The sequence below is a fragment of the Raphanus sativus genome, chromosome 3 (assembly GCF_000801105.2).
Source record: "Raphanus sativus cultivar WK10039 chromosome 3, ASM80110v3, whole genome shotgun sequence".
In the NCBI taxonomy this organism is placed as follows: domain Eukaryota; kingdom Viridiplantae; phylum Streptophyta; class Magnoliopsida; order Brassicales; family Brassicaceae; genus Raphanus; species Raphanus sativus.
Genome location: NC_079513.1, coordinates 27277931 through 27302264, shown reverse-complemented (window position 1 = coordinate 27302264; position 24334 = coordinate 27277931). Strand labels below are relative to the sequence as shown.

Genomic DNA, 24334 nt, shown 5'->3' with positions numbered 1-24334 from the left:
TGAAAGACAAACAAACAGAAATGCTTTATTTGTTAGATTATACGTGAGCATTTTTCAAAACCAGCACGGCAGTTTGTTTACAACGTGGTATGATCAGCAAAAATACCTAATAAAGTATAACACCACACCATGCAATCTACCCTACTACCATGCACACATTCATAGCGTTAGCCTATAAATCATCAGCGTTTTCGCTACAAACCAGATACACCATGGATAAGATAACGACATTGCTCTTTCCCTTGTTCACTCTCCTCCTCACGACATCTTTGGCTAAAGATCTCTGTCACAAAGATGACGAAAACACCCTCCTCAAGATCAAGAAATCCCTTAACAACCCTTACACCATCATCTCCTGGGATCCCAAAGACGACTGCTGTACCTGGGTCTCCGTTGAGTGCGGTGACTCTACTGTTAACCACCGTGTCATCTCCCTATATATATCAGACGACGATGTCTCCGCTCAGATCCCTCCTGAAGTAGGTGACTTATCGTATCTACAAACCCTTATATTCCGCAAACTCCCTAACCTCACCGGTGAAATCCAACCTACCATCGCCAAGCTCAAGTATCTTCGTTTTCTCTGGCTCAGCTGGACCAACCTGACCGGTCCGGTTCCTGAATTTTTGAGTCAGCTCAAGGATCTAGAGTACATTAACCTTTCCTTCAATGACCTCTCTGGTTCCATACCCGGTTCTCTCTCTTTGTTACCTAAACTCGGGATTCTTGAACTAAGCAGGAACAAGCTTACAGGTACTCAGTAGTCACTCTCTTTGTCAAATAAAACATTCGTCTTGGTCCTTCAAAATTAAGGTGCTATTTATATATACATATATTGCATGGCCTCATATTATTAAAATAAATGTTTAAGATTAATTTAAAAATGTTTAATGTCTCATATTTTGTCTATTAGTCACTATTAATCTAACCCACACTTTAAACTTCTTGTTAGGTTCAATACCAGAGTCATTTGGATCGTTTAAAGGAGTGGTACCTCAGCTTTTTCTATCGCACAACAAGCTATCAGGTTCGATACCAAAATCACTAAGCAACCTCGATTTTTACCGGATTGATTTCTCCCGTAACAAGCTAGAAGGTGATGCTTCAATGATGTTTGGAGACAAAAAGACGTCATGGTCCATTGATTTATCGAGAAACAAGTTCCAGTTTGATATTTCCAAGGTTAATGTGGCTACGACAGTTAATAACTTAGACTTGAATCACAATAGGATCACAGGGAGTATCCCGGTTCAATGGACCGAGCTTACTCTTCAGTCTTTCAATGTTAGCTATAACAGACTTTGTGGACGCATCCCCCAGGGAGGGGACCTTCAGAGGTTTGATGCTTATGCATATTTACACAACAAGTGCCTATGTGATGCACCTCTTCCGAGTTGCAACGTGAAGATTCAAGCAACCGATCTTTATTTAAACTTACCATCAGAATAAAATCATGCATAATGACATCTGTATGTTATATTCAAAATGATTAATAAAAATGAATAAATTTTAATTATTTGATGAATTCGCTGCACATTTTCAAAATGTATTAGATCCATCGGCTAGCAACCACTATGGTTGGTCATGGAGATTGAAACAATTACGGATTTGAAACTCTGATACCCCAGCATAGAACCATGAGATAACATAAATGTAACAAATTGATCAATCTACCCCGACTCAATAGCAAGTAGATATATATGACCATATCTTATACACAAACCACAAGCAAGAACATATAAACCAATATGCAAGCTAATGAGGAGTAAGCAACCAACCATTTCCACCAGTAAAACTTTACCGATCCACTGAAATCACATTCGTTTCTGAAAATCAGTGGAAAACATATGATCTATTAGTATAATTTTATCATTATTTTGGTAAATTATGTTAAGAAAATCAGTTTCTAACTAGATTTAAATTCATTTAAAGGATCTGTTTCTGAAAGTATACGGCTTATCTAAGAATGTAAATATGTAATCTTCGAAAACATATACAATAATATGTTAATTAGTATTAATTATCATTATTTTAAGTAAATCAGTTTAGGCCTGCAAGGCCCAATCGTAAAGGCAACGACGGTTGTGCCATAAACGAGGGTAATGGAGACGATATAAATACTTCTTAGATCCTTTAAAAGTTAAAACTGATCAATATTGCCGTTCTTCTCAAAAACCTAGCATAGTCTTTATCTTCTTTCTAAGATGGACGGATCCGGGAACGAAGTAAGTAATCATCTTCATCTTCTAATTCCTCTCAATAAATATGGTTTCTGATATGATCTTCTTTTTTTTTTTCTGTAACTTAGTGTCTGCCGAATACAGCCGAATCACATCAACGGTAAAAATTTGATTGCGTTGTTTCTGTGTGTTTGTGTATCTAAGATGCTTTGTTGTTGTTCTTGTCCACACAGCAAGGAGAATTTCGTCAGACACATGAAAGAATGGATGGATATCTGTGCGAGGACGTAAAATTATTTTCTGACTTTTGTTATTTTTGTTTTGGACATTTATTTTTGTCTAATGGGGGGGGTTGCAATTGATTCTCTCTTGCAGGACTATGATCAGGGTTGAGGGATTCAACACTTCCTCTGATCGCCTTGTGCTCTACAGGGCCTTGAAAGACCTCTTCGAAACGTGTGGAGAAGTGGAGAACATTGAGATCAGGGTAGATCCGGAGTCAAAACTCATCAGGTAAGTTTTTGTTTCTTTATTTATTTATTTGTTTGTTTATTTCTTTTTGCAATAACATATTTAACTGATGAATAAATCCACTGCAGGTCTTGCCTTGTTATCCTTCTCGGAGAAGGTGCCAAAGAGAAAGCTTTACTTCTCAACGGTAGCGAAGTTGAAGGAAGGAAGCTGACTCTCTCAGCAGTTGAGCCCACTGATGGGTTGACTACATCAGCTCGAGCTGCTAAGTACGTGGAAGACTTCCAAAAGAACAGGTAATTTATATTCTTGACGTCTATTAATTTGATTCTGAGCGTTACTGCATTATTTAATAATCTCATAATTTTTTTTATTTTTTTTGCTTGTAGGAGCGAATCCATATCAGTAACTGGATATGACCCTTCTCTTCCTCAAGAAGATCTCAAGAGTGCTTTGTGTAAGCACTTCGCTGCGTGTGGTGAAATCACGGACATCTTCGTCCAAGACAGGTTACAACCTTGTTCTGCTAGAAACTTCTCTCTCTATTACTCTTTTGTGTAAAACACCTTTTTAAATGCTTTCTTTGCTTTGCTGTATCTACTACAGCTGTGCCCTTGTCCACCTGTATGGGCTAGGCTCCCTGCAGCGAGCCGTCCGATTGAATGGAACCGACATCGGAGGAGGCTTCACGCTGACCGTCGAAGCCATGCCCTATCAAGTTGGCCGTGGTTTACATTGTTGATGTGTGTAGTTCAATTTGTATTGTTTGTAAAGTAAACAACCAGCTTCTCACTTATTTTTTTGGTTTTATTTTGGCAGGCAATAAGACTACTAGAAACCTTGTGGAGAAAGAGTGTTTTCTTGTGTTCTCAAGTCTATAAGCCTGTGATACCGCATCGTTTTATTATTTCAGTTTCTTTAAAATTTGCTAAAGCTTAAAACACTTTCTTTCCTTTGTGGTATTGATGAATACTTTTTCATGATGACTGTTCACCGCTACTGTTGGTTCTTTGTGATTATAACCCTTTGTCATTTTATTTGTTTTGCTTGGGGTTCAACGCCTCTTTCTCATTCACCTTGCGAGTATAATAATGTCTTTTATTTTATTCAATTCATTTGAATGATTTGAGTAACAATGAAACACACAAAAAACAGGGGAAAACAGAGTATAATATGAGGGGGAAATTTCAATAGGACTAAGCTTCCCAACCACGCAACTGGGTTGCTCGAGCGACACGGTTAACTCCAAGAACAATTATGTTTACAACTTAACTCAAGAAAAGTTCATGGGAAAGAAAGTTTACTATTGAATACGATTTCAGTGACAACTATGTTTACAACTTACAAGAACACAATATATATAAGAACATCATGTGTCTAAAACCAACAAGGATACTAATGCTACCGGGTCAGACTAGATTCAGAACATATTAACACGAGTAATCCTGAACCCTGACACATGAAATTTTGATATCCTCTGTTTTCACTTATAACGGTAATAACTAACTGTCTCCGAGGTTGGATTTGGCCCTCTCACTTTTGGGCCTTATTTTTAAATTGCGAACTCTCCATCATTATTCTCATTTTGGGCTCTATGCTTTTGAAGGCCCGGTCACTTTCTCGACTCAAATGTCTCTTCCGGTTTAGAAGTCCAGTCAATTGAACCAGACCCGAAATCGATCAATGAGTTTCACACGCACCGTCGGTAAGCAATCAAAATACTTTACTTTAATAATCACCCACCGAAACTTATTTAACACGTGGTCTATTCAGCAAAAGTAATAATTAAAACCATACCCTACCATGTTTCCCACTCACTGCGTTACTCTCGTTAGCCTATATATATCATCACAAGTTTCAATTTGAGATCAAACACAAACACAACAACACACTATGGGTAAGACAACGACACTGTTATTGTTCTTGTTCGCTCTTCTCTTCACCACATCTTTATCAAAAGACCTCTGTCACAAAGATGACAAAAACACTCTCCTAAATATCAAAAAAGCTATGAACAACCCTTACACCATCATCTCCTGGGACCCCAAGGACGACTGCTGCAACTGGGTCTCCGTTGAATGCGGCAACACAAACCGCGTCACGTCTCTAGACATATCAGACGACGACGTCTCCGCTCAGATCCCTCCTGAAGTTGGTGACTTACCGTATCTACAATACCTCACACTCCGCAAACTCCCTAACCTCACCGGTGAAATCCCACCCACCATCGCCAAGCTCAAGTATCTCAAATTTCTCTGGCTCAGCTGGAACAGCCTGACCGGCCCGGTTCCCGAATTTCTGAGTCAGCTCAAGAATCTAGAGTACATTAACCTTTCCTTCAATAAACTCTCCGGTTCCATACCCGGTTCTCTCTCTTTGTTACCTAAACTGGCTACACTTGAGCTCAGCAGGAACAAGCTTACAGGTAAATCACTCGCTCTCTCTGTCTCTGTTTAGTCATCTACTAACAAACTGTAATCGTTTGAACAAAAATAAATAAATAAAGAAAAAATAACAAACCGTAATTCTAAAGTCTCATATTTCAAAATATACAATTAGGTACGATACCAGAGTCATTTGGATCGTTTAAAGCAGAGGTATATGGGATTTACCTATCGCACAACCAGCTGTCCGGTTCTATACCAAAATCACTAGGCAACCTCAACTTTAACACCATTGATCTTTCCCGGAACAAGTTTGAAGGTGATGCGTCGATGTTGTTTGGAACCAAAAAGACGACATGGCACATCGACTTATCTAGAAACATGTTTCAGTTCGATATCTCCAAGGTTAAGGTCGCTAAGACAGTTAATTTCCTGGACTTGAATCACAACAGCCTCACAGGGAGTATCCCGGTTCAATGGACCCAACTTGATCTTCAGACTTTCAACGTTAGCTATAACAGGCTGTGCGGACGCATCCCCCAGGGAGGTGACCTTCAGGATTTTGATGCCTATGCGTATTTACACAACAAGTGCTTGTGTGATGCACCTCTTCCGAGTTGCAACGTGAAGATTCAAGCAACCGATCTTTATCTAAACTTACCATCAGAATAATTCATGTATAAGGACAGCTGTATGTTCCATTCGGAACAACTAATAAAAAAATGAATCATATTTCATTTGATAAGATTTAGCACGTTTTTAAAATGTATCGTCTAGCAACGCTGAGTAGGGCACCGCATTATGAACAGAACGAAACCATTATTGGTGTAAAGTTCTTTTTTAGAGTTGAACAAATCGAGTGACATTGAATCTGTCACACTAACTGTTCATAAAAATGATAGAGGTAAACTTTTGTTATGTGAATAAAGTTTTGATAGGTATAGAAAAGTTAGAGCATTTGAGGGTTTTTGTTTTTTTTTTACTTTATCTCTTCCGATTCTTTATCTTTTTTTATATAAAACGTACATTCTTCTAACAAAGTAAGGCTTAAAAAAAAAAAGGCTAAAAATGATATTATGGACCGGAAAATAGAAGCATAAATGATAAAAAGTTTCCTTATATAAATACTAGCCTAGGGTTTTTTGATGGTTTAGGATTTCGAAGTCTTCAGCTTTCTTCAAGGTCACGGCACTTACCGCCGCAGAGCTGTTTCTTCACTAGCACGGTACATTGTTTGTAATTTCTAATGTCGTATTTACAAGCAAAGTAAACCTAACTTGTGTTACACTTTGGCAAAAGAAAAAAGAATATATAACACGAGAAATCAAGGATATAACAAAAATGCAAAGATCAAAACAATTAATGGTTAAATCCGGGTCAATGATGACACAAGCCTAACCCCCGAGTGGAGGTACGGCCCACGGATAGACCATTTCCTGGGCATTCAAAAAAAACAATTAATGGTGAACAGTTTTATTTCCTTTATAGAGTTACACAAAACGAGTGATCGTGAACCGGACCCATTAACTGTTAATAAAATGCTTGAGATCCTCTGTTTTTAAGAACGAAGAAGAAGCCAGACGAAGACCTATCCAGTTATCCTCTGTTTTTTACCTTTTTCTTTTGTGACATGTTTTTCGTGTATAACGGTAACTAGCTAACTCAAAGGTTGGACCTCTAAACATTTCAGGCCTCGTTTTCATATTGCTGACTCCAGTGCATAATTCTGTTTTGGGCTTTACTTTTTAAGGCCCGGTCCCTTTATCGACTCAAATGTCTCTTCCGGTTTAGCAACCCAGTCAACTGAACCAGTCGGAAATCGATCCACGAGTTCACGTGCACCGTCGGTAACCAATCAAAATACTTTGTTTTAAATTTAAAAGTGGGATATTTTAAAGATACCACCGGAACTTGTTTAACATGTAAAAGTCAGCAAAAGTAAAACGCGTACACTACCATTTAATTGCGTGACTTGCGTTAGCCTATATATATGATCACAAGTTTTCAATTTAAGCTCAAACGTAGATACAACACTCTATGGACAAGACAACGACACTGCTCTTGCTCTTGTTCGGTCTCCTCCTCACAACATCTTTATCAAAAGACCTCTGTCACAAAGATGACAAGAACACCCCTCCTCAAGATCAAGAAAGCCATGAACGACCCTTACACCATCATCTCCTGGGACCCCAAAAAGGACTGCTGCACCTGGGTCGCCGTTGAGTGCGGCAACGCAACTATTAACCACCGCATCACCTTTCTAGACATATCAAAAGACGACGTCTCCGCTCAGATCCCTCCTGAAGTCGGCGACTTGCCTTATCTAGAATCTCTCATATTCCACAAACTCCCTAACCTCACCGGTGAAATCCCATCCAGCATCGCCAAGCTCAAGTATCTTCGTAATCTCTGGCTCAGCTGGACCAACATAACCGGCCCGGTTCCTGAATATCTGAGTCAGCTCAAGAACTACAGTACATTGACCTTTCCTTCCATTACCTCTCCGGTTCGATACCCGGTTCACTCTCTTTGTTACCTAAACTCGAGATTCTTGACCTCAGCAGGAACAAGCTTACAGGTGAATTACTACTCTCTCTGATTCTATTAGTCATCAATTAATCTGAGTAACAAACAATAGTTTTCCAAGCCTCAATTTTAAACTTCCAACTATAGGTTCGATACCAGAGTCATTCGGATCGTTTAAAGGAGTGATTTACCTATCGCACAACCAGCTGTTCGGTTCTATACAAAAATCACTAGGCAACTTCGAACACGATTGATCTTTCCCGGAACAAGCTCGAAGGTGACGCGTCGATGTTGTTTGGAGCCAACAAGACTACACTTAACATTGACCTATCAAGAAACATGTTCCAGTTCAATATCTCCATGGTTAAAATCGCTAAAACAGTTAATTTCTTGGACTTGAATCACAATAAGATCACAGGGATCCCGGTTCAATGGACGGAACTTGATCTTGGGACTTTCAACGTTAGCTATAACAGACTGTGTAGACGCATCCCTCAGGGAGGGGACCTTCAGAAATTTGATGCTTATATACCTATTTACACAACAAGTGTTTGTGTGATGCACCTCTTCAGAGTTGCAAGTGAGGTTACCAAGCGTTTATCTATAAACTTACCACTAGTATCAATCAAGTCTAATGACAACTGTATTTTCCATTGTCAATGAATAATAAATCGTCGACGTAATGATATTACGCAAGACGAGTGGATGAACGACCACCTTCTCGATGGTCCTTGCTGATATCTGTTGCGTCTCAGACACATCTATGTTCGGAGAATTAGCCTCGCTAGTAGTAAATTCGATTTTTTTCTGGGAACTTCCGAACTATTTTCTTCAGGACGGAGCTTTAAGTTTGCTTCTTCCCCACGAAAACCAAATTAATTTTGCTACCCACAATTGTTTTTTTTTCTTTTTACATTTTCTTTCTTTCATGGGCTTTTTTTTTGCTAAATAACCAAAAAAAGGTGAAATTAGATTTTTTTTCCATGAAAAGAAAAGTGAAATTAGATTTTTAGAGAAAGAGTAGAGAGAAATTTGATAAAAAAAGTAAGAGAGAGTAGAGAGAGATAGGAAGATAAAGTAAGAGAGAGGGAGTGTTTTTAGTTAGTTAATGAAATTTGTTTTTTTTGTGTATATACTAGGTGGAATTTTCCTTTTTTTTTTTGAAATGAATGTTAAATTAATTCAACCAAAAAATACATTTTTCAACCAGAGTTGCAATTTCCTTTTTTTTCATTCCTTTTTAATATTTAATTAATTAGTCATGTAAAATTACGGTATCCCTAGTCTATATTTGAAAATTGATTTACCATATGTTAACACCATATTAATTTTGAAATAAAAATGATGACATGACACATTAATATTGATGACATGGTTGAAGCAAATTATGACATAGACATTTATATTTAGTGTTAATTTATATTTTAGGTAAGTTTTTTAAAATACGGTAATAACTTAAAGATCATCATTAATATAAAAATAAATATTATAATAAAAAGTAGAAATATAATAATCACTAAAAATTCAAAATATTATCAGCTATATTTTAAAGTATATAAATTTTTATTACTAAAATAATTCTTCAAAATAGGCCATGTTCGTTTTGAGATCGCCACGACTAAAAATTACGCATGATTTTTTTCTTTTCTGGTTGCCGGAGTGTGTAACAGAAGACGCAGCGGCAAAATAGTGAAGGAATTCGGTGGTTCCGGTGTCCCTAATTAAATAAAACAAGGGAGATGCCAAAAAAAATAAAACAGGGGAAATTGCATCTAGTAGCTAAGAAAAAAAATTAAATTCACAAAATAACCAAAAACTCATTCTCTCTCCACTTCTTTCTTCCTATCTCTCTCTTAAAAACTAATTTTATTTTTTTTGGTTATTTCACAAATAATCCTTTAAAACAGCGACCTTGTTTATATGTTTCTCTCTTTTCCCAGCGCCACAAAACCCAAAGATTCCTTCACCAAATCTTTTATTTTGCCTTTTGAATTCTGTTTTTGTTCCTTTAATTTTGAACACTGGTAGCCGCGTCAGCGATCGCAAAACAAACAGGGCCATACTACAAATTTCTTTTAATTTTTTTTTCTTCAAATTATGACATAAACATTTACATTTAATGTTGATTTGTATTTTTGGCAAGTTTTTAGAATATGTTAATAATTCATATTCATTATTAATATATCATTAAATAATATAATAGTATAAATAAAAATATAAAATGATTTTGAAACTTTCAAAATTTAATTCTATTTTATAATTATATAGTTATTATTAGTAAAACAGTTCTTCAAAATTTCACAATTTTTAATGTAATTTTCTAGTTCCAATACTATTAACTTATTTTTAATATCCATCTTTTAGTCATTATTTGATAATTGATTTGTTACATGTCTTCTCTATAATCACTTTGATCAACATAATATGATATGTCTAATAAAATTGGCTTATAGTTAAATATTAATATAGAGTTGAGTTGTTTACAACATCTTGAGTTGTTTGCATCGATGCCCACCAAAAGAAAAAAATAAATACTTACCATCACATGTCAGTTAGTAATTGGTGCATCTTTTTCATCTGATTTTAAATTTATTTAAAAATGAAAATATAACAAATTATTGATATTTGCAGCTGTAAGAAATTTTGGTGGGTTTGACACCATTGGATGTGCTCTTATAAACCTCATTTTCAAGGAGATAAACTGTTCTTCTTCTTCGTCGAAATTCTTTCCTAATATTTTCAGTTTTTCATCCACTTATGTTTTTAGTCTTACAAAATTCCTCATCCAATAATACGATAGTCGATTTCTCTATGTTTTCATCCCTGTAACGCTCCATATTTTTTAAATGTTACATCAACAAAATTCCTCTTGTAACTTCTTATTATAGGTTTTACAAGATTGAATAAAGTAGAATCATATACAAACCTTAAATAACAAAGATTGAATAGAAAGAGAGAAATAAACCATGAAGATCCGACGGCAAAAAACACAAGATGCACGGGAAAATAAGATCTAATCAATAATGTTGAGTGTAACAATTTTTGGGCAGATTTTTTAGTCAAGTTCTCTTTTCTCTATAACAACAAAAAACAATAGATAGATGTACTACTAAAAAAAACAATAAAATTTTCTCTTACTTTGGATGTTAACTATCCACATCACATTTTCTCTCTTTTACATAATTAGTCAAGATTTATTCAACATCCATATATACAATGACTTTGTTTACAAAATTTCAACATCATATCCTATTATTTTTATTTTTTCTGTTTTTATTTGATATATTCATATAAATAACAGTTATCAGTTATAACTTTTTTTCATATATATATTTCACAGAAAATAATGACTTGTTCAAATACAATTTTATTGGTTAATAATATCAATATTAAAGCAAAATAATGACTTGTTTAAAAATGATGAATTTTAGTAGTTTTAATTTTTATAAAAAATATTTATTTACGATGCCCATAATTCATTTGAAATAATAAGGATGAGTTAAAGTCTATTTTTTAGAAGAAAAGATTATCTGATCCTCATTACTCCTTTTAACAAGGTGGAGTAATTGAATTTCTCTTATTGGTTAGAACATTCAATGTGGATTTTTTTTTCCTTATCTTTTCAACTGGTTGAATCTATTCAACTCATATTAATACACATCCCCATTTTTTCCTTTTCCAGACAGAATGTTTCCACCACTTTAACTTCTTCACAAGTGCATTCTTCAGTTCACTTCCAAAGAATCACATCCACCAAACTTATTTTCTTTTGTCTGATCCTCTGCTTTCTTTGGCGGCAAGTCTCTGAGATGGGTTGTTGTTCATTGGATTGCTTTGTCTACTTCGTCCTCTCTATTGCCTTAGCTTTCATGGCCGTCTCCACCACTCTCCCTTCACCTCCAGATTCCAACATCACAAAACCTAACAGACCCATCACTCATCATCATCATCATCCTCTCTCTTTAAACGCCTCAAAAGCTTTACACCAATCAAACTTCAAAGCAATCACCACTCTCCTCCACATCTACCCTGAGATCTTCCTCTCTTCTTTTTCTTCTTCTTCTTCTCCAAAGACCACCCTCTTTGCTATTGACGACTCTTCCTTGCTCAATACGTCATCTCTTCCTCCTCTGTTTCTGAAACAGCTTCTTCAGTATCACACGCTCCCTCAAAGGCTTTCGATGAAGGACCTCCTAGAGAAGCCTCAAGGAACCTGTCTCCTCCCAACTCTTCTCCGTCACCATAGCGTTCAAATATCCACCGTCGATAAAGAATCAAGAACAGCAGAAGTGAATCATGTCATGATCTCACATCCGGACATGTTTCTTGGAGATTCATTGGTTATTCACGGAGTTCTTGGAACCTTCTCTCCTCTGCAGCCTCACATGGATCATATCCCTCATTCATCTTTATGTCAATCTGATACAAACAAAACCGTTACAGAAGAAGGAGAAGCCGTCCCGGTTAAGATAGATTGGACTCGGATCATTCAGCTGCTAAGTTCAAACGGGTATGTGCCATTTGCAATCGTACTGCACTCTGTTCTCAACATGATCATCGCAGATCAACACAAGAACTTGACGGGAGGAGTAACGATTCTAGCCACACCGAGTCTGGTCTCACTGTCATCTGTTTCTCCGTTGCTCTATGAAGTCATGAGACGTCACATTCTTGCTCAACGGCTAACCAACAAAGAACTCGCTTCAATGCCTGATAAAGCCTTACTCAAGACACTGGATCCTTATCAAGATCTCATAATCACCAGAAGAAGTGTAGTTAACTCATCGTCACAGTGTTTGATGATGATCTCTGGAGTTGAGATTGTAGCTCCAGATATGTTCTCTTCTTCCAACTTTGTAATCCATGGGATATCACACACCCTAGACATCCCACGTGCATAGTTCACCATCTCTCTTGTTGTTTCCCTTGTAAATAAATAGACACATATCCAAGTATTTAATTATTTTTCCACAACAATACTGTCTCTGTATAACAAAACCATTATTATGTTTCACTTGTATTTGTTGTTTCTTTTATCAAAACAGGAGCAAATGTCTTTAACTGCTTCATTTTTTTGATCTAGACACACAGATTATTTCATTGTTTCGTTTTTCTCTGCTTGAATTATAACAAGAGAAATCTATTCAAAGAGATCATTTGCATAAATATAACTTGACAACATACTATTGAAGTTATTTAGTTGAAACCTCTAATCATATATCATTTAGTTTTACATTACCGAAAGTCTTGACCCCAATTTATTAGTTTTACTAGTGAAAGTCTTGACTTTAGTGTATTTTTTAGCAATTTTACTAGGGACTCTGTTTGCTTAGTTTTTTTTTCTGACATCAAGCTCAGTTTGCTTAGGTTTAACTCCTCTGTAATCTCCTTTTTTATTTTTAACGAAATTAACTTATTTTCTTCGTGGATGTCATTATAGACCGGACTATAGAAGCCCAACTGATATAAGAGTTTCGTTCGTATAAATACTTAGCCTAGGGTTTCGAAGCTATTTGTTTTCTTCGTGGTCACGGCGCTTATCCCGAGCACAGCTGTTCCTTGGAGGTCACGGTGTTTCTTATATCTCTTTTTTTTTCCTTGTCTGAGTATTCCTGTCTTCTCCAATGAACATATTAATGATTTTTCCGATTTGATCTTGAAACCTCTGCTTAATATATATAGATTTAATCTGATAATCAAGTTACGTGAAGAATCTGATTTTATATTAATCTTTTTTTTGTCACTGTTGATTGTGTATTAATCTTAACAAAGAAAAAGAAATGTCCAGTTCAAGACAGAACGATTTGCAACAAGGGGAAAAGAATTCAAACCAAACTCCGGCAAAGACTGTTCTTCAAGAACCTCCCGGGATCACGCGCAAGGAGCGTGATATTGTTTACCTCACAGCGCAGATTGCGGCTAGTTGTGGGATGCATTTTGAGCAAGAGTTAATGAGGAGTGTGTCTATGAACCCCGAGTTTGAGCCTACGTTTCAGTTTATGAACCCAACTGATAGCAGGCGCGGGTTTTTCGATGAGGTTACTCTCGAGTATACGAGGAGGTTGCCACCGCCTTCCCAGTACACGAGTGGCGATCCTAGTATTGAGCCCGTTCTTGAGATATTTTTCAATATTGTCCGTCACGTGCTTGATCACAAGGAGGAAACAATGATGGATGTTACATATTTTAATGACACGGACAGTTTTAAACCAAATAGTCAATGGCGGCCTCCTCCTGTGGAACCAATTCGAATGAGACTAGGGTTTGGCGAGTACCAGGCCCCCTCTACTATCAAAGATGATTCAGACCACACTGCAAGTCTGAAGGAGAACATATCAAAGATGATTCTTTGCGCGAGTTCGCATCGGGTGCTGATTTTGAGGCGGGGCCGTAACAGTCGGAGGAGGAGGAGACGACGGAGAAGAGGAGTGACTGGGCTGAGATGTTGTTGGGCTTGGAGTTGGTGTGGGTTGGGCCTGAGGTTGAACTGTGGGCTGAGGAACTGTAGATTGGGCCACATTAGAGTCTTGGCCCAAACTTGCTGATCCACTTGACGTGGAGTCATCTCCTTCAGCGGAGAGAGCTTCGGTATTGTCGTCATGCGACGATGTCTGGTCGTGAGAGCTCGGCAGAGACGCTACGGGAGATTGTGCAGATTCCGGTGATGCTTCAGGCGAAGAACCGGAGTCCGGAGTGGCCGTTCCTCCTAAGGGTGCCGAGTGAGCCATATTGAGTGGAGTGGTTACGGGTATTTGGGTTGGTGGTGAGTGAGTAGAGGTTTGGTTTTCGGGAGTGGTAGGAGAAGTCGATGGAGCAGGAGGGGTGTAGGGGAAGCTTGTCTCATCGAATTTCACATGTCGAGACACATAAACTCGATTGGTAGCTTGGTCTAAGCAAAGGTAGGCGCTTTGTGTTAGAGAGTAGCCAAGGAAGATACAGGGGATGGAGCGAGGAGCTAGTTTGTGAGGTGTGTAAGGCCGGAGCCACGGGAAGCAGAGGCAGCCGAAGATTTTGAGTTTTGTATAGTTGGGTTTTTCTTTGAAGATGGTTTGGTAAGGAGATTGGTTTGATAAGACTTGGGTGGGCATTCGGTTGATAAGGTAAACAGCAGTGGAAAGGGCGTAGGTCCAGTATGGGAGAGGTAGTTTGGCAGTGGTGAGTAGGGTAAGGCCGGTTTCCACGATGTGGCGGTGTCGCCGCTCCGCTAAACCGTTGTGCTCAGGGGTATGGGGTGGAGAGGTGAGGTGAGGTGACTGATACCTTTGGAGGCGAGGAAATCACGAAGTGCGATAAACTCTCCTCCATTATCAGAGAATAAGGTACCCACTTTGACTTGGAATTTGTTTTCAGCTAAGGCAGTGAATCGAATGAAGGTTTCTTTGACTTGGGATTTAAATTTGAGAGGGTATAGCCAGATGTATCTAGAGTAGTGATCGACAATAATGAGGTAGTATTTGTAGTTGTCGATAGAGAGAATAGGTGATGTCCATACATCAGAGAAAAGATATTGTAGTGGACGAGAAGATGAGATAGAGCTTTCGGAAAAAGATAGTTTATGGGTTTTATTAATAGAACAATCACTGCAAGATAAAGTTTGAGACATAGAACTGAAATAAGGTAAAGAAAACTGAGATAAGATAGTTTTTAAGATAGGGTAGGATGGGTGGCCTAGTCTTGAATGCCAATCGGAGATTGTGGTTTTAAGGTTATTGATGGCAGTGAAGAAGGTTGAGGCGGTAGGCAGGGAGATAGGCCACTCATATAGCTCATTCTTGGCATTGCCTTGGAGTAACGGGACCCCCGTTCTGAGATCCCTCACCTGAAAACAAGAGGGATAAAATTGCACCGAGACTTGATTAGTATTACAGAGTTTGTATACTGAAATAAGATTCTTATGTATTGCAGGAACATGAAGAATATTATTTAGATGGAGAGGGCGAGTAGAGGTGTTTAAAAGAGTTGAACCAGTTTGGTTGATCGGCAAGGCAGCTCCGTTTCCCACAATGACTTCTTCTCCACCAGAGTAGGGCTGATGCAGGGAGAGGTTGGCTAAGTCTGAGGCGATGTGGTGCGTGGCTCCTGAGTCAAGCAGCCACGGGTTAGGGGAAGCATAGTTGGCTCGGGGTTGATAGCCTCTAGGCGCAGGGAGCAGTCCAGTGTTTTGCGCCAGTTGGTTGCAGCGACGAGCACTGTGTCCTTGGATGCCGCAGATTTGACATTTGCCAAGGTATGGACGTGGAGGACGAGTTCCAGTGGGGTTGGGGTGATTAGGAGTTTGCCACTGTGGATTGCGAGTGTTGTTGTTCCTTTGAAACGGACGGTAGTTGTTGGACGCAACATTCGCAGTGACTGGGAAGGACTGAGATGCTTGAGCAGTGAGGAGGCGAGCTTCATGGTTCAGCAGCTTCTCATGGAGCTCATCAAACGTGGGGGGAGTGTCACGGCTCTCGATCTGGTCCACCACTTGCTTATAGTCAGCAGGTAATCCTTCCAGGGCAAGCTCAATTTGGTCTTCAAGATCAAGGACCTTACCAAGCATCGCCAATTGATCCACACGGGCTGAGACTCCTTGAAGGTACTCTGATATGGTCTTCGTATCCTTCTTCCAATTTTTCAATTGGTTTTGGATTTGTTTAATGTGACCTCTGCTTGGTTTAGCGTAGGTCGACGCTAGGATAGTCCAGATCTCAGCTGAAGTGTTGGCCTTTGAGAGGAGGGGTTGGATGGCTTGAGAGATAGCTCCTAGGATGGAGCTGAAGATCAGCCTGTCTTGGCGGTTGTGAACCAGGAACTCTGGGTTGGGTACTTCTTTGTCATCAACGGTGATGACTGCTGACGGTATTGGCTTGGATCCGTCAAGAAAGGAGGACAGATCATAACCATCAAGTAGCGCCTGGATTTGACGACTCCACATGAGGTAGTTGGAGGTGTTGAGCTTGGTAACGTTGGAGGTGTTAACGTTGAGGAGAGGTCCATGGTTGGTGACAAGAGTGTCCATGTTTGCTGTCGTGGTGGGGGCAATGTTCGCCATTGATGATAGGAAAACAAGAAGGGGGAGAGAGACAAGGAAGAGATCGTAAGGAGGAGGCTGGAGAGGTAAGAAAAATTTAGATTTAGGTTAGATCGTATGCTCTGATACCATATGATCAAAGGATAATTGATATTGATATGAGATAAGTACATTTATACAGAGGAAGTAGTGTTGTGCAAGTTAGTATATTCCTATACATTAATTCTAAATGATACGATAGAGAGAAATAGGAAAGTGTATATTCTTGATATCGTTGACAACCCTAACCCTGTGAAATGCGTTTCAACATCTAAACTCTACTTTAATATATTTTTATGTTTTTCAACTATATCCTGTGTTCACTTAATTATTATTGTTTTGGATTTTCCGAAAAGATTTGTCTCTAGAATCTTAAAACTTTATATAATAATATCATGGTTTAAAACTCTTTTAGTGTGTAGTGCTATTTTTTGTTTCTTTATATGCTCCTCCCTTTCGTTTAAAAACATTGTAAAACTGTAAATATTCTAACCTTTGATAAAAATCATACAAAGGTATCCTTTGATTAAACAAACAAACGAACAAAAGAAGAAGAATTCCAGTTACCAAGAAAAAAAATACAAAGAAGAAGAAGAAACAAAGATGACAGCAAGAAGTCAAGGACACGCTGGTTTGTGTAACCAGAAGTTTCATTTTGAAAGGAAGAAAAAACAATTGCAGATAATTTGCTACAAAACTAACCAAGTGAAGTTATTAGGGTAGAGTAGTTTCTCATCTTAAAAAAATTAATCTATTCAAATCGCAAAGATATATATTCATCATGAGAATCTTAGAAATATTTTAATTCTAAAGATATATGATATGAGGATTGATATCAATATTACTTTATATTTATATATATGAGGAAGGATTGAAAACTTTTCAATAATACTAGATTTTTTAACCGCGTGTTAAGAGCAGATTTTGTTTTCTGATTTTTAATTTTTTTTTTTTGCATTTTTACTACTATGTTAATTGTTTGTTTGAGTTTACATTTAATTATATGAAGTCATGAGACGTCACATTCTTGCTCAATACCTGATAAGCCTTACTCAAGACACTAGATCCTTACCAAGATCTCATAATCACCAGAAGAAGTGTACTTAACTCGTCTCGTCACAGTTAGAGTGTTTGATGATCTCTGGAGTTGAGATTGTAGCTCCTGATATGTTCTCTTCTTCCAACTTTGTAATCCATGGGATATCCACATTCTAGACATCCCACGTGCATAATTCACCATCTCTAGCTCTTGTTGTTTCCCTTGTAGACAAACCATATCCATGTATATATTTTGTCTTATATCTTTTAATTCACTTTGATATTAATTAAACCGAACCAAATTGATAAAAGACCCATTCTTATATTTTTTAATTGATTGAGAACCAATTTCAGAATACCTTAATCTTTTTTTATGGTCAAAGAATACCTTAATCTTTTGATCACATAATTTACAAGAATATCAAGAAGATGATAAGAAGATTTTGAGTTTGTCTTTTAGGCTAGCAAATTAAAAAAACACAATCAAGAGAAGAAATAAACATGCGCATACATAATTTTAACAGGGGTTCTCAGCGGCTGGCTTAACCAAGAGCAAACTCGCGGGCAGTCATCTCAGAGCTCATCTCATCCAGCTCGGGTGGTAAAATGGTGACAGACACTCTCCATCCTCCAACGTCACTTCCGTTGAGAGCCAACGCCTTATCTGCTGCACCTTCTCCGCGGAGAACCACGGTAGTAGAACTAGATAAAAACAAACAAATTGTCATTAGCAATAATGAAATATTTAAAATGATACAAACAGACGTAAGGAGATCACAGTAGTACATCATGAAAAACAAAACAGACATTGCTAGAAATAATAATAGATTATTATTTATTTATTTTTGGACAAAAGAAAACTGATACAAACCTGCTGATAATCGCATTGGTTACCGGGTGTCTCGGCACCATAATGTCCTCCACAGAACCACATGACTCAAAGTGCTTCTCCAAATATCCAACAAGATCAACAGCATCAAGCGAAGTGTCATATCCTGAAACGCTAATCCTAACACTATATCATCAAAAACCAGTAATTAAGGACACATCTTTGTATAATAAGATACAAGAAACTCGGAGAAGAAAAAAAAAGAAAAACCCCTCACCTGTTTTTGACATACATGTAGTAATCTTCCAAAAAATCCACCAAGCCATTATCACCACCCGGAGTCATCTCAGTCACCAGGACACTCCCGCCTGTTAGAAATCACGAATAAACCACGTACATGTCAGAAGACCTCTTGCTCAGATACAATAACAAAAGAAGGCTTTTATCATTTTGGACATACCTATATGATCAACTTCAGGAGGGGCAATTTCTGTAGACAGAGGGACGAAGGCTTCCTTCACTGCAAAGTAAGCTTTTGTGGGAATTCCAAGTGGTTGAGGCTGGACGTCAATAGTGACCAACACAACTGGATTGAGAACATAGCCGCAGCTGCAGTAGTAAAACGAAAGTTCTTTAATTGAAAGTAAAACAAGGCTCTGCTGTAAGTTAAATCAGACCCGTCAACAGAACATAAGAGTGCTAATATGAATTTAGCTAGAAATTAACCTCCTAAAGATAGAAGCGTGAACAGCCAAATCATTCTTTCTGAGTTTAGGGCATGTGCTGTACCAACCAACCACATCTTCGTTGTCTGAAAAAGAGTTTACTTTCTGTCAAAAACATGATCATATATAATCTAAGCTACAGGTTCGGAGAAGTACCGTTAAGGCCCTTGAACATGCGCAACATGTACTCATGGTGGTCGGAATCAAAAGACCAGATACTTGGGTCTTTGTCATCCTCCTCGAAGGGCACTACAAATAAATATAACACATGTTAAACAAGTCATATGCTGCAAGCAACAGGTAGGTTCTATTGACAGTGTCCAGAGATAAGCATCTATGCAAACTCAAATACAACCTAAAAAAATATTTTTTTTCCTAAAACCCTAATTGCTGCCATACATACATGATACATCTAGCTAGAAGCCTAATGTGCATAAAAGGCAGTGAGATCGAAGATAGGGAGAGGAAGGCAAACCTGCGTAGCTGTTGGTGACACCAACGATACCACGGGAGCTACTGCCGAGAAGAACACCGACAACACGCTTTCCCGAGGCCCCAGCCATGCGGTTGTGATTGTCGACGATATTACGCAAGACGAGTGGATGAACGACCACCTTCTCGATCTTCCTTGCTGATGATATCTGCTGCGTGTTTATGGCATCCATGTTTGGAAAATTAGTCTCGCTCCTAGTAACTCGATTTCTCCTTTTTATATCTCCTAATACGTTAATGGGCTTATTTATATCTCTTAATTCACTTTGATATAATTAACCGAACCAAACACGTTGACCAATGAAAGAGTTGATTTAGATGAAGGAGAAATATAAGCCACAAATCTTGTCTGTGAATCCTCAGCCACGAGAATACTTTGAAAACTCAGGTGTGCACTCCTACTTCTTTTTTGAAGTCGCTCACAAATCTCCAAGATAATACACAAATAAACTCACAATCTACTTGATATTTCATTCAGACCAGAACAAAGGTGAGTTCATAAAAAGATTCATATGTTCTTTTTTCTGGTGGTTTCTGAAAACAATGACTTTGGTTTATTGGTTATGTTTTTGTTTTGCAAACAGCTGAAAATACTAAGCATGGATCGTCGTTATTCGAGGAGGAATACAGAGGAACTAGTTGTACCTAACTATCAGGAGACATCAGATTCATATCCATCTCCTGATATGTGGGGTGAATGGAGCATGAACTCCCAGAAAGACTTTGACTTCGATGTGATTAACAATGGCTTCAGCGGTGGATTATACAGTCACAAGGAGATGGAGATGTAGATGGGAACAAGTGAAGAAGTAGTAGAAGAAGAAGAAGAAGAAGAAGAATGAAACAGGCTTAAGACTGCTGGTTGTTTCTATATGTTTCCTGGCTTCATGATTTGGATGAGACTCAACAGATGGATGATATGTTCTTGTATAATCCCTCGCACTCTTATCGACACATTAATATATAAATAAAAAGCTCAATGGATTCCAATATAGTTGGTATTCATCTTTTGTCTCTTGTTTCCGGTTCTTACTGAAGAAATTCCATTTTGGAGAATGTTCCAGGGAATTGTCATGACGTGCCTCTTATGGTAAAAACATCTCCATTTTTTATTATCTATGTAGCAATAAAGTGATGTTAGTCTAGTGGTGACGTTTACTTGGTCCAGACGCATCTTATGACTATTGATGTTCCAAGGAAGGTTATTTAGGTATATGATAGTAGAGATGTTAAAAGGTGGAACATTGTTTTTTTTTTTGGTTCGAGGAGGAGGAAGTACCAGTGGAGATCTCGGAACCATCTACAGAAGTAGTGTTGCATAATCTACAGAGAGCTACATAAAAAGTGAGTGTGATGATCTGATCGTGATCTTGCCTACAATCTTTTTTTGCTTAACTGTCAATATCATATATATGAAAAAAGTTTATTTTTTTGCTTAACTGTCAATATCATATATATGAAAAAAGTTTATAGGATGGACTATAAACTAGAGTTTGTTAGCATGGCAAAAACAGAGAAAAAACATGCTGACAAAATAGAGAGTTCATTTTAAAAGTGATGTAGATAGATATTTGGAAATATTCCAAATATCTTATTATTGTTTTTATTAATTATTTTAGATAATTATCTTTAATATTTTAGGGTTTTATGGTTTTATATATATAGCCGTCTTGGCTTAATCTTGTATTCAGTTTTTGATTGATTAATAAAATTGAGAGTTTTCTCTTTTGTTCCTTGTTTTCGGTAGATCATTGGTGATCTCAACGAATTTAAGAAGACATTGATCTTAGGCATTCTTAGACTAAATAAGATCATTGTGATTATCCTAGTTATCCGGGTATTCTTAGAATCAACGGATCTCTAGTTCTATTCTTAAGGCTTCCGCTACATCAAAAAGGCACTTTGCTAATTCAACCAAAGGGCCATAAGATTCCTGAATTGCTTTCTAGTCTTGCGAGCAGAAATTGTGTTCCGGACCATTTTGTCAACGAGCCTAAAGAGGTCAGAGGCAGGTAGCATCTGATTGGTGAAGAGTCTGTTGTTTCTTTCATTCCAGGTGTAGTAAATGATGGCTTGGACAGCAATGCTTCTTAGAGTTCTTGCCTACAATCTTGGTTTGGGATTTTTCTGATAGTTGATCAGTCTTGTAATAACAAACTTTTTGATATAATTGTTGACTGATGATACCCGCAAATGCTTCCGTAGATACCTTTTACCGCCTTGCCAAGAACTCACAGCACAAGTCAGAATCAGAGTTCCTTGAGGAGAGAACCAGGTTAGAGAGACTTTTCTTCATTTATCTACTTAAAAACAGATTTGTGTCTACATGAGTAAAGACTCATCATCATCCTTTATGTTTCAGTAGGTACAGAGATCAGAAGACTGAACTGGAAACGAACTCAATAGACAGAGCCGTCGCCAACCTCACATTCAAAAAATTGGAATCCAACATGAGAAACATGCATCCACCAAACATGAGGTGAAGTTAATGTACATCTAACATCTATATCTTTGGTGTTTTTAGCTTATTATCCCCACCCACATGACCAAATAGTACATAACCTTATATATAGAACACATACACATATATTCATTTATATTTATCAATACATTCGGTAACACACACACACACACACACACACACTGCATGAACTATATAACACATACAAACAAGTGAAAACATTATTGCAAATTTCACTGATATTTATTTGAAATAAATACGAACACGTGACCTTGTTCAGCAGTATCTGAACCTGAGACCAGACCCACCCAACTTTTCATCAACCAAGGCTGACAATCTCTCCACTTGTACAGGCGACAGATAGTTTCTCCAGTCACTAACTTCTCCCTTCCTAAACAAGTGCCTATTCTCAAAGTTCTTGATCGACTTGTTTGACTTGTTCACCTCCAGCTTCTTTAGACTCTCGAAGCTACACAGATCCGCTATCTCCTTCACAACACCCTTTCTTTCCTCTTCTTCACTGAAAGAAACGCCCAGGAAACTCGCAAGCTTCTTCAAGTTAGACTCAATGTCTTCTTTCAGATCTTCGTATTTTAAGAACAAGACTTTCTCCGGTCTCTTCAAGCTCTCTCTCCAATACCCCAACATATGTTCCCAAAACGGTCCGAACCCGATCACTCCCCTGCAGTACAGATCAAACCCTTCTTCCAACGAGACAGGACTCACCGACTCCGACTTCACGCTGTTGCTGAAATGCCACGAGGAGATGAACGTGTCGAACGGGTTCCGACACAAGTACACAACCTTCGCTCCCGGTTCCTCGATGGAGCCCTTGAGAGAACCGAACGGGACGTGCGTTGCGAACGTTCTTGGAGTGGCGAGACCGGAGAGGTCTGGAACTTCTCCGTTTGCGTAAAGCTTGTACTCCAAGAAAGGTACGAGGTCATGAGGGTTTGATGCGAGGAGAGGGTGGTCAGAAACCACCGGATCAAACCGGTGTCGGTTAAGGATGGTATAAGTTAAAGCTTTTAACCACGTTGTACCGGACTTTGGTATGGTTGCGAGGATCACATCTTTTGGGAGAGGCTTGAAATGTTTCTGGAAGGACATGATGGCATGAATCTCCTTGGCTTGGCACCAGAAGCCTTGGAACTGGTAAAGGTGACGAGTTCTCCAACCTCTCTCCTTAGGAAGAGAGTCCAACATGTCCAAGAACTCGTCGCTTAGCCCTTCTTCTTCTTCTTGGCGTCTCCGGTCTCGGCCTTTGACTTCTTCCTTGAGGAGCTCGTGCTTGTGGCAAATGGAGAAACTTGGGATCGCCATTAGTGGAACACTCTTGATGCTTGAGGTCGCCATTGTAAAACGTGTTTGTTTTTTTTCTTTTTTTTTTAGAATATTTATGTTTTGTTTGATATGTTTTCTTTAGCGAGTTTGCTGTCTATATAATAACGTAAAATGCATGAAAGAGATGAGTTGTGAATAGAAGAGAGCTATCTCAGATTTTATCACGCACGTTGGATATTAGTTTGGCCCATTCCATTTCTGTACACTTTAACAAGAGTGACGTGTCATTTTATCTGTATTCTCGAAAGACAACTGTGTCGACATTGAACAGTTTATTTATCGACATGCCGTTATGCGCAACCCTGGTATTAGATGCGTTGATGCACTAAATAAGTGGAGCCTACGTTCCTTTCGTAATATCTTATGCTATCTATTGTTTAAGTCGACAGCTATAGACAAGCAATTGAGTAACTTAAGGCCTACTTTAATGGACAATGATACGTATCTCCTTGATTACGACTTTAAAGTTTAAACCATATTCCTCTACATCTTGTCTATATGCATAACCTGATTTTGTACTCTAGTGGTTATCAAGTAATCAAAGAGATATGCATAACCACTTGGACTCTTTCTTTTGCTTTGATACTTTAATGTACTTAGGAAGATACTTTAATGTACTCCAGTGGTTATCAAGTAATCAAAGGTATACTTTATTTATTTTAGATTCTTCTAAATCTACCTAAATTTTTTGAGAATTGATATTTTCATCCTTTTCGCGATCAACATCTAATTAGATAAAAATAACAATTAAAATCTGACATTAATTGGATAAGATTAATTCATGTAATTTATTTAAGCAGAAAACAAGAAAATCTTAAAGTTAAAAACCAGTTTA

The 24334-nt window shown here is 38.0% G+C and overlaps 6 protein-coding genes and 2 pseudogenes across 7 annotated transcripts; 6 read left to right on the top strand and 2 right to left on the bottom strand.

Moving 5' to 3' along the window:
• Positions 1-186: 186 nt before the first annotated feature.
• Positions 187-1516, top strand: LOC108846486 (polygalacturonase inhibitor 2). The gene is made up of 2 exons (XM_018619713.2): positions 187-753; positions 953-1516. The coding sequence occupies exons 1-2, from the start codon at positions 213-215 to the stop codon at positions 1447-1449; spliced, it is 1038 nt and encodes a 345-aa protein (XP_018475215.1). The 5' UTR covers positions 187-212; the 3' UTR covers positions 1450-1516.
• Positions 1517-2100: 584 nt separating this feature from the next.
• LOC108846487 (nucleolin 1) lies at positions 2101-3684 on the top strand. Of its 2 annotated transcripts, XM_018619714.2 has the most exons (8): positions 2101-2225; positions 2309-2340; positions 2414-2467; positions 2556-2693; positions 2780-2947; positions 3041-3160; positions 3258-3394; positions 3471-3684. In XM_018619714.2, the coding sequence occupies exons 1-7, from the start codon at positions 2205-2207 to the stop codon at positions 3391-3393; spliced, it is 669 nt and encodes a 222-aa protein (XP_018475216.1). In that variant the 5' UTR covers positions 2101-2204; the 3' UTR covers position 3394; positions 3471-3684. The 2 variants fall into 2 exon arrangements, with proteins under 2 accessions (XP_018475216.1, XP_018475217.1); XM_018619715.2 differs by lacking the exon at positions 3471-3684 and having other exon boundaries at positions 3258-3464.
• An 841-nt stretch (positions 3685-4525) lies between these two features.
• On the top strand, positions 4526-5782 carry LOC108848073 (polygalacturonase inhibitor 2). Its single transcript, XM_018621481.2, has 2 exons — positions 4526-5076; positions 5211-5782. Exons 1-2 carry the CDS (start codon positions 4545-4547, stop codon positions 5705-5707), a joined length of 1029 nt encoding a protein of 342 aa, XP_018476983.2. The 5' UTR covers positions 4526-4544; the 3' UTR covers positions 5708-5782.
• Positions 5783-7072: 1290 nt separating this feature from the next.
• Positions 7073-8447, top strand: LOC108846414 (polygalacturonase inhibitor 2-like; annotated as a pseudogene).
• Positions 8448-11370: 2923 nt separating this feature from the next.
• On the top strand, positions 11371-12462 carry LOC108846957 (fasciclin-like arabinogalactan protein 21). The gene has a single exon (XM_018620133.1). The coding sequence runs from the start codon at positions 11371-11373 to the stop codon at positions 12460-12462; it is 1092 nt and encodes a 363-aa protein (XP_018475635.1).
• Positions 12463-18160: 5698 nt separating this feature from the next.
• On the bottom strand, positions 18161-19923 carry LOC108846426 (26S proteasome non-ATPase regulatory subunit 7 homolog A). Its single transcript, XM_057005511.1, has 7 exons — positions 19678-19923; positions 19359-19451; positions 19204-19288; positions 18938-19086; positions 18755-18845; positions 18520-18663; positions 18161-18350 (listed from the first exon to the last, which is right to left on the bottom strand). The coding sequence occupies exons 1-7, from the start codon at positions 19865-19867 to the stop codon at positions 18191-18193; spliced, it is 912 nt and encodes a 303-aa protein (XP_056861491.1). The 5' UTR covers positions 19868-19923; the 3' UTR covers positions 18161-18190.
• Positions 19924-20024: 101 nt separating this feature from the next.
• Positions 20025-22248, top strand: LOC108847024 (protein LNK4-like; annotated as a pseudogene).
• LOC108847023 (cytosolic sulfotransferase 15) lies at positions 22246-23548 on the bottom strand. The gene has a single exon (XM_018620193.2). The coding sequence runs from the start codon at positions 23509-23511 to the stop codon at positions 22432-22434; it is 1080 nt and encodes a 359-aa protein (XP_018475695.2). The 5' UTR covers positions 23512-23548; the 3' UTR covers positions 22246-22431.
• Between the last annotated feature and the right edge of the window lie 786 nt (positions 23549-24334).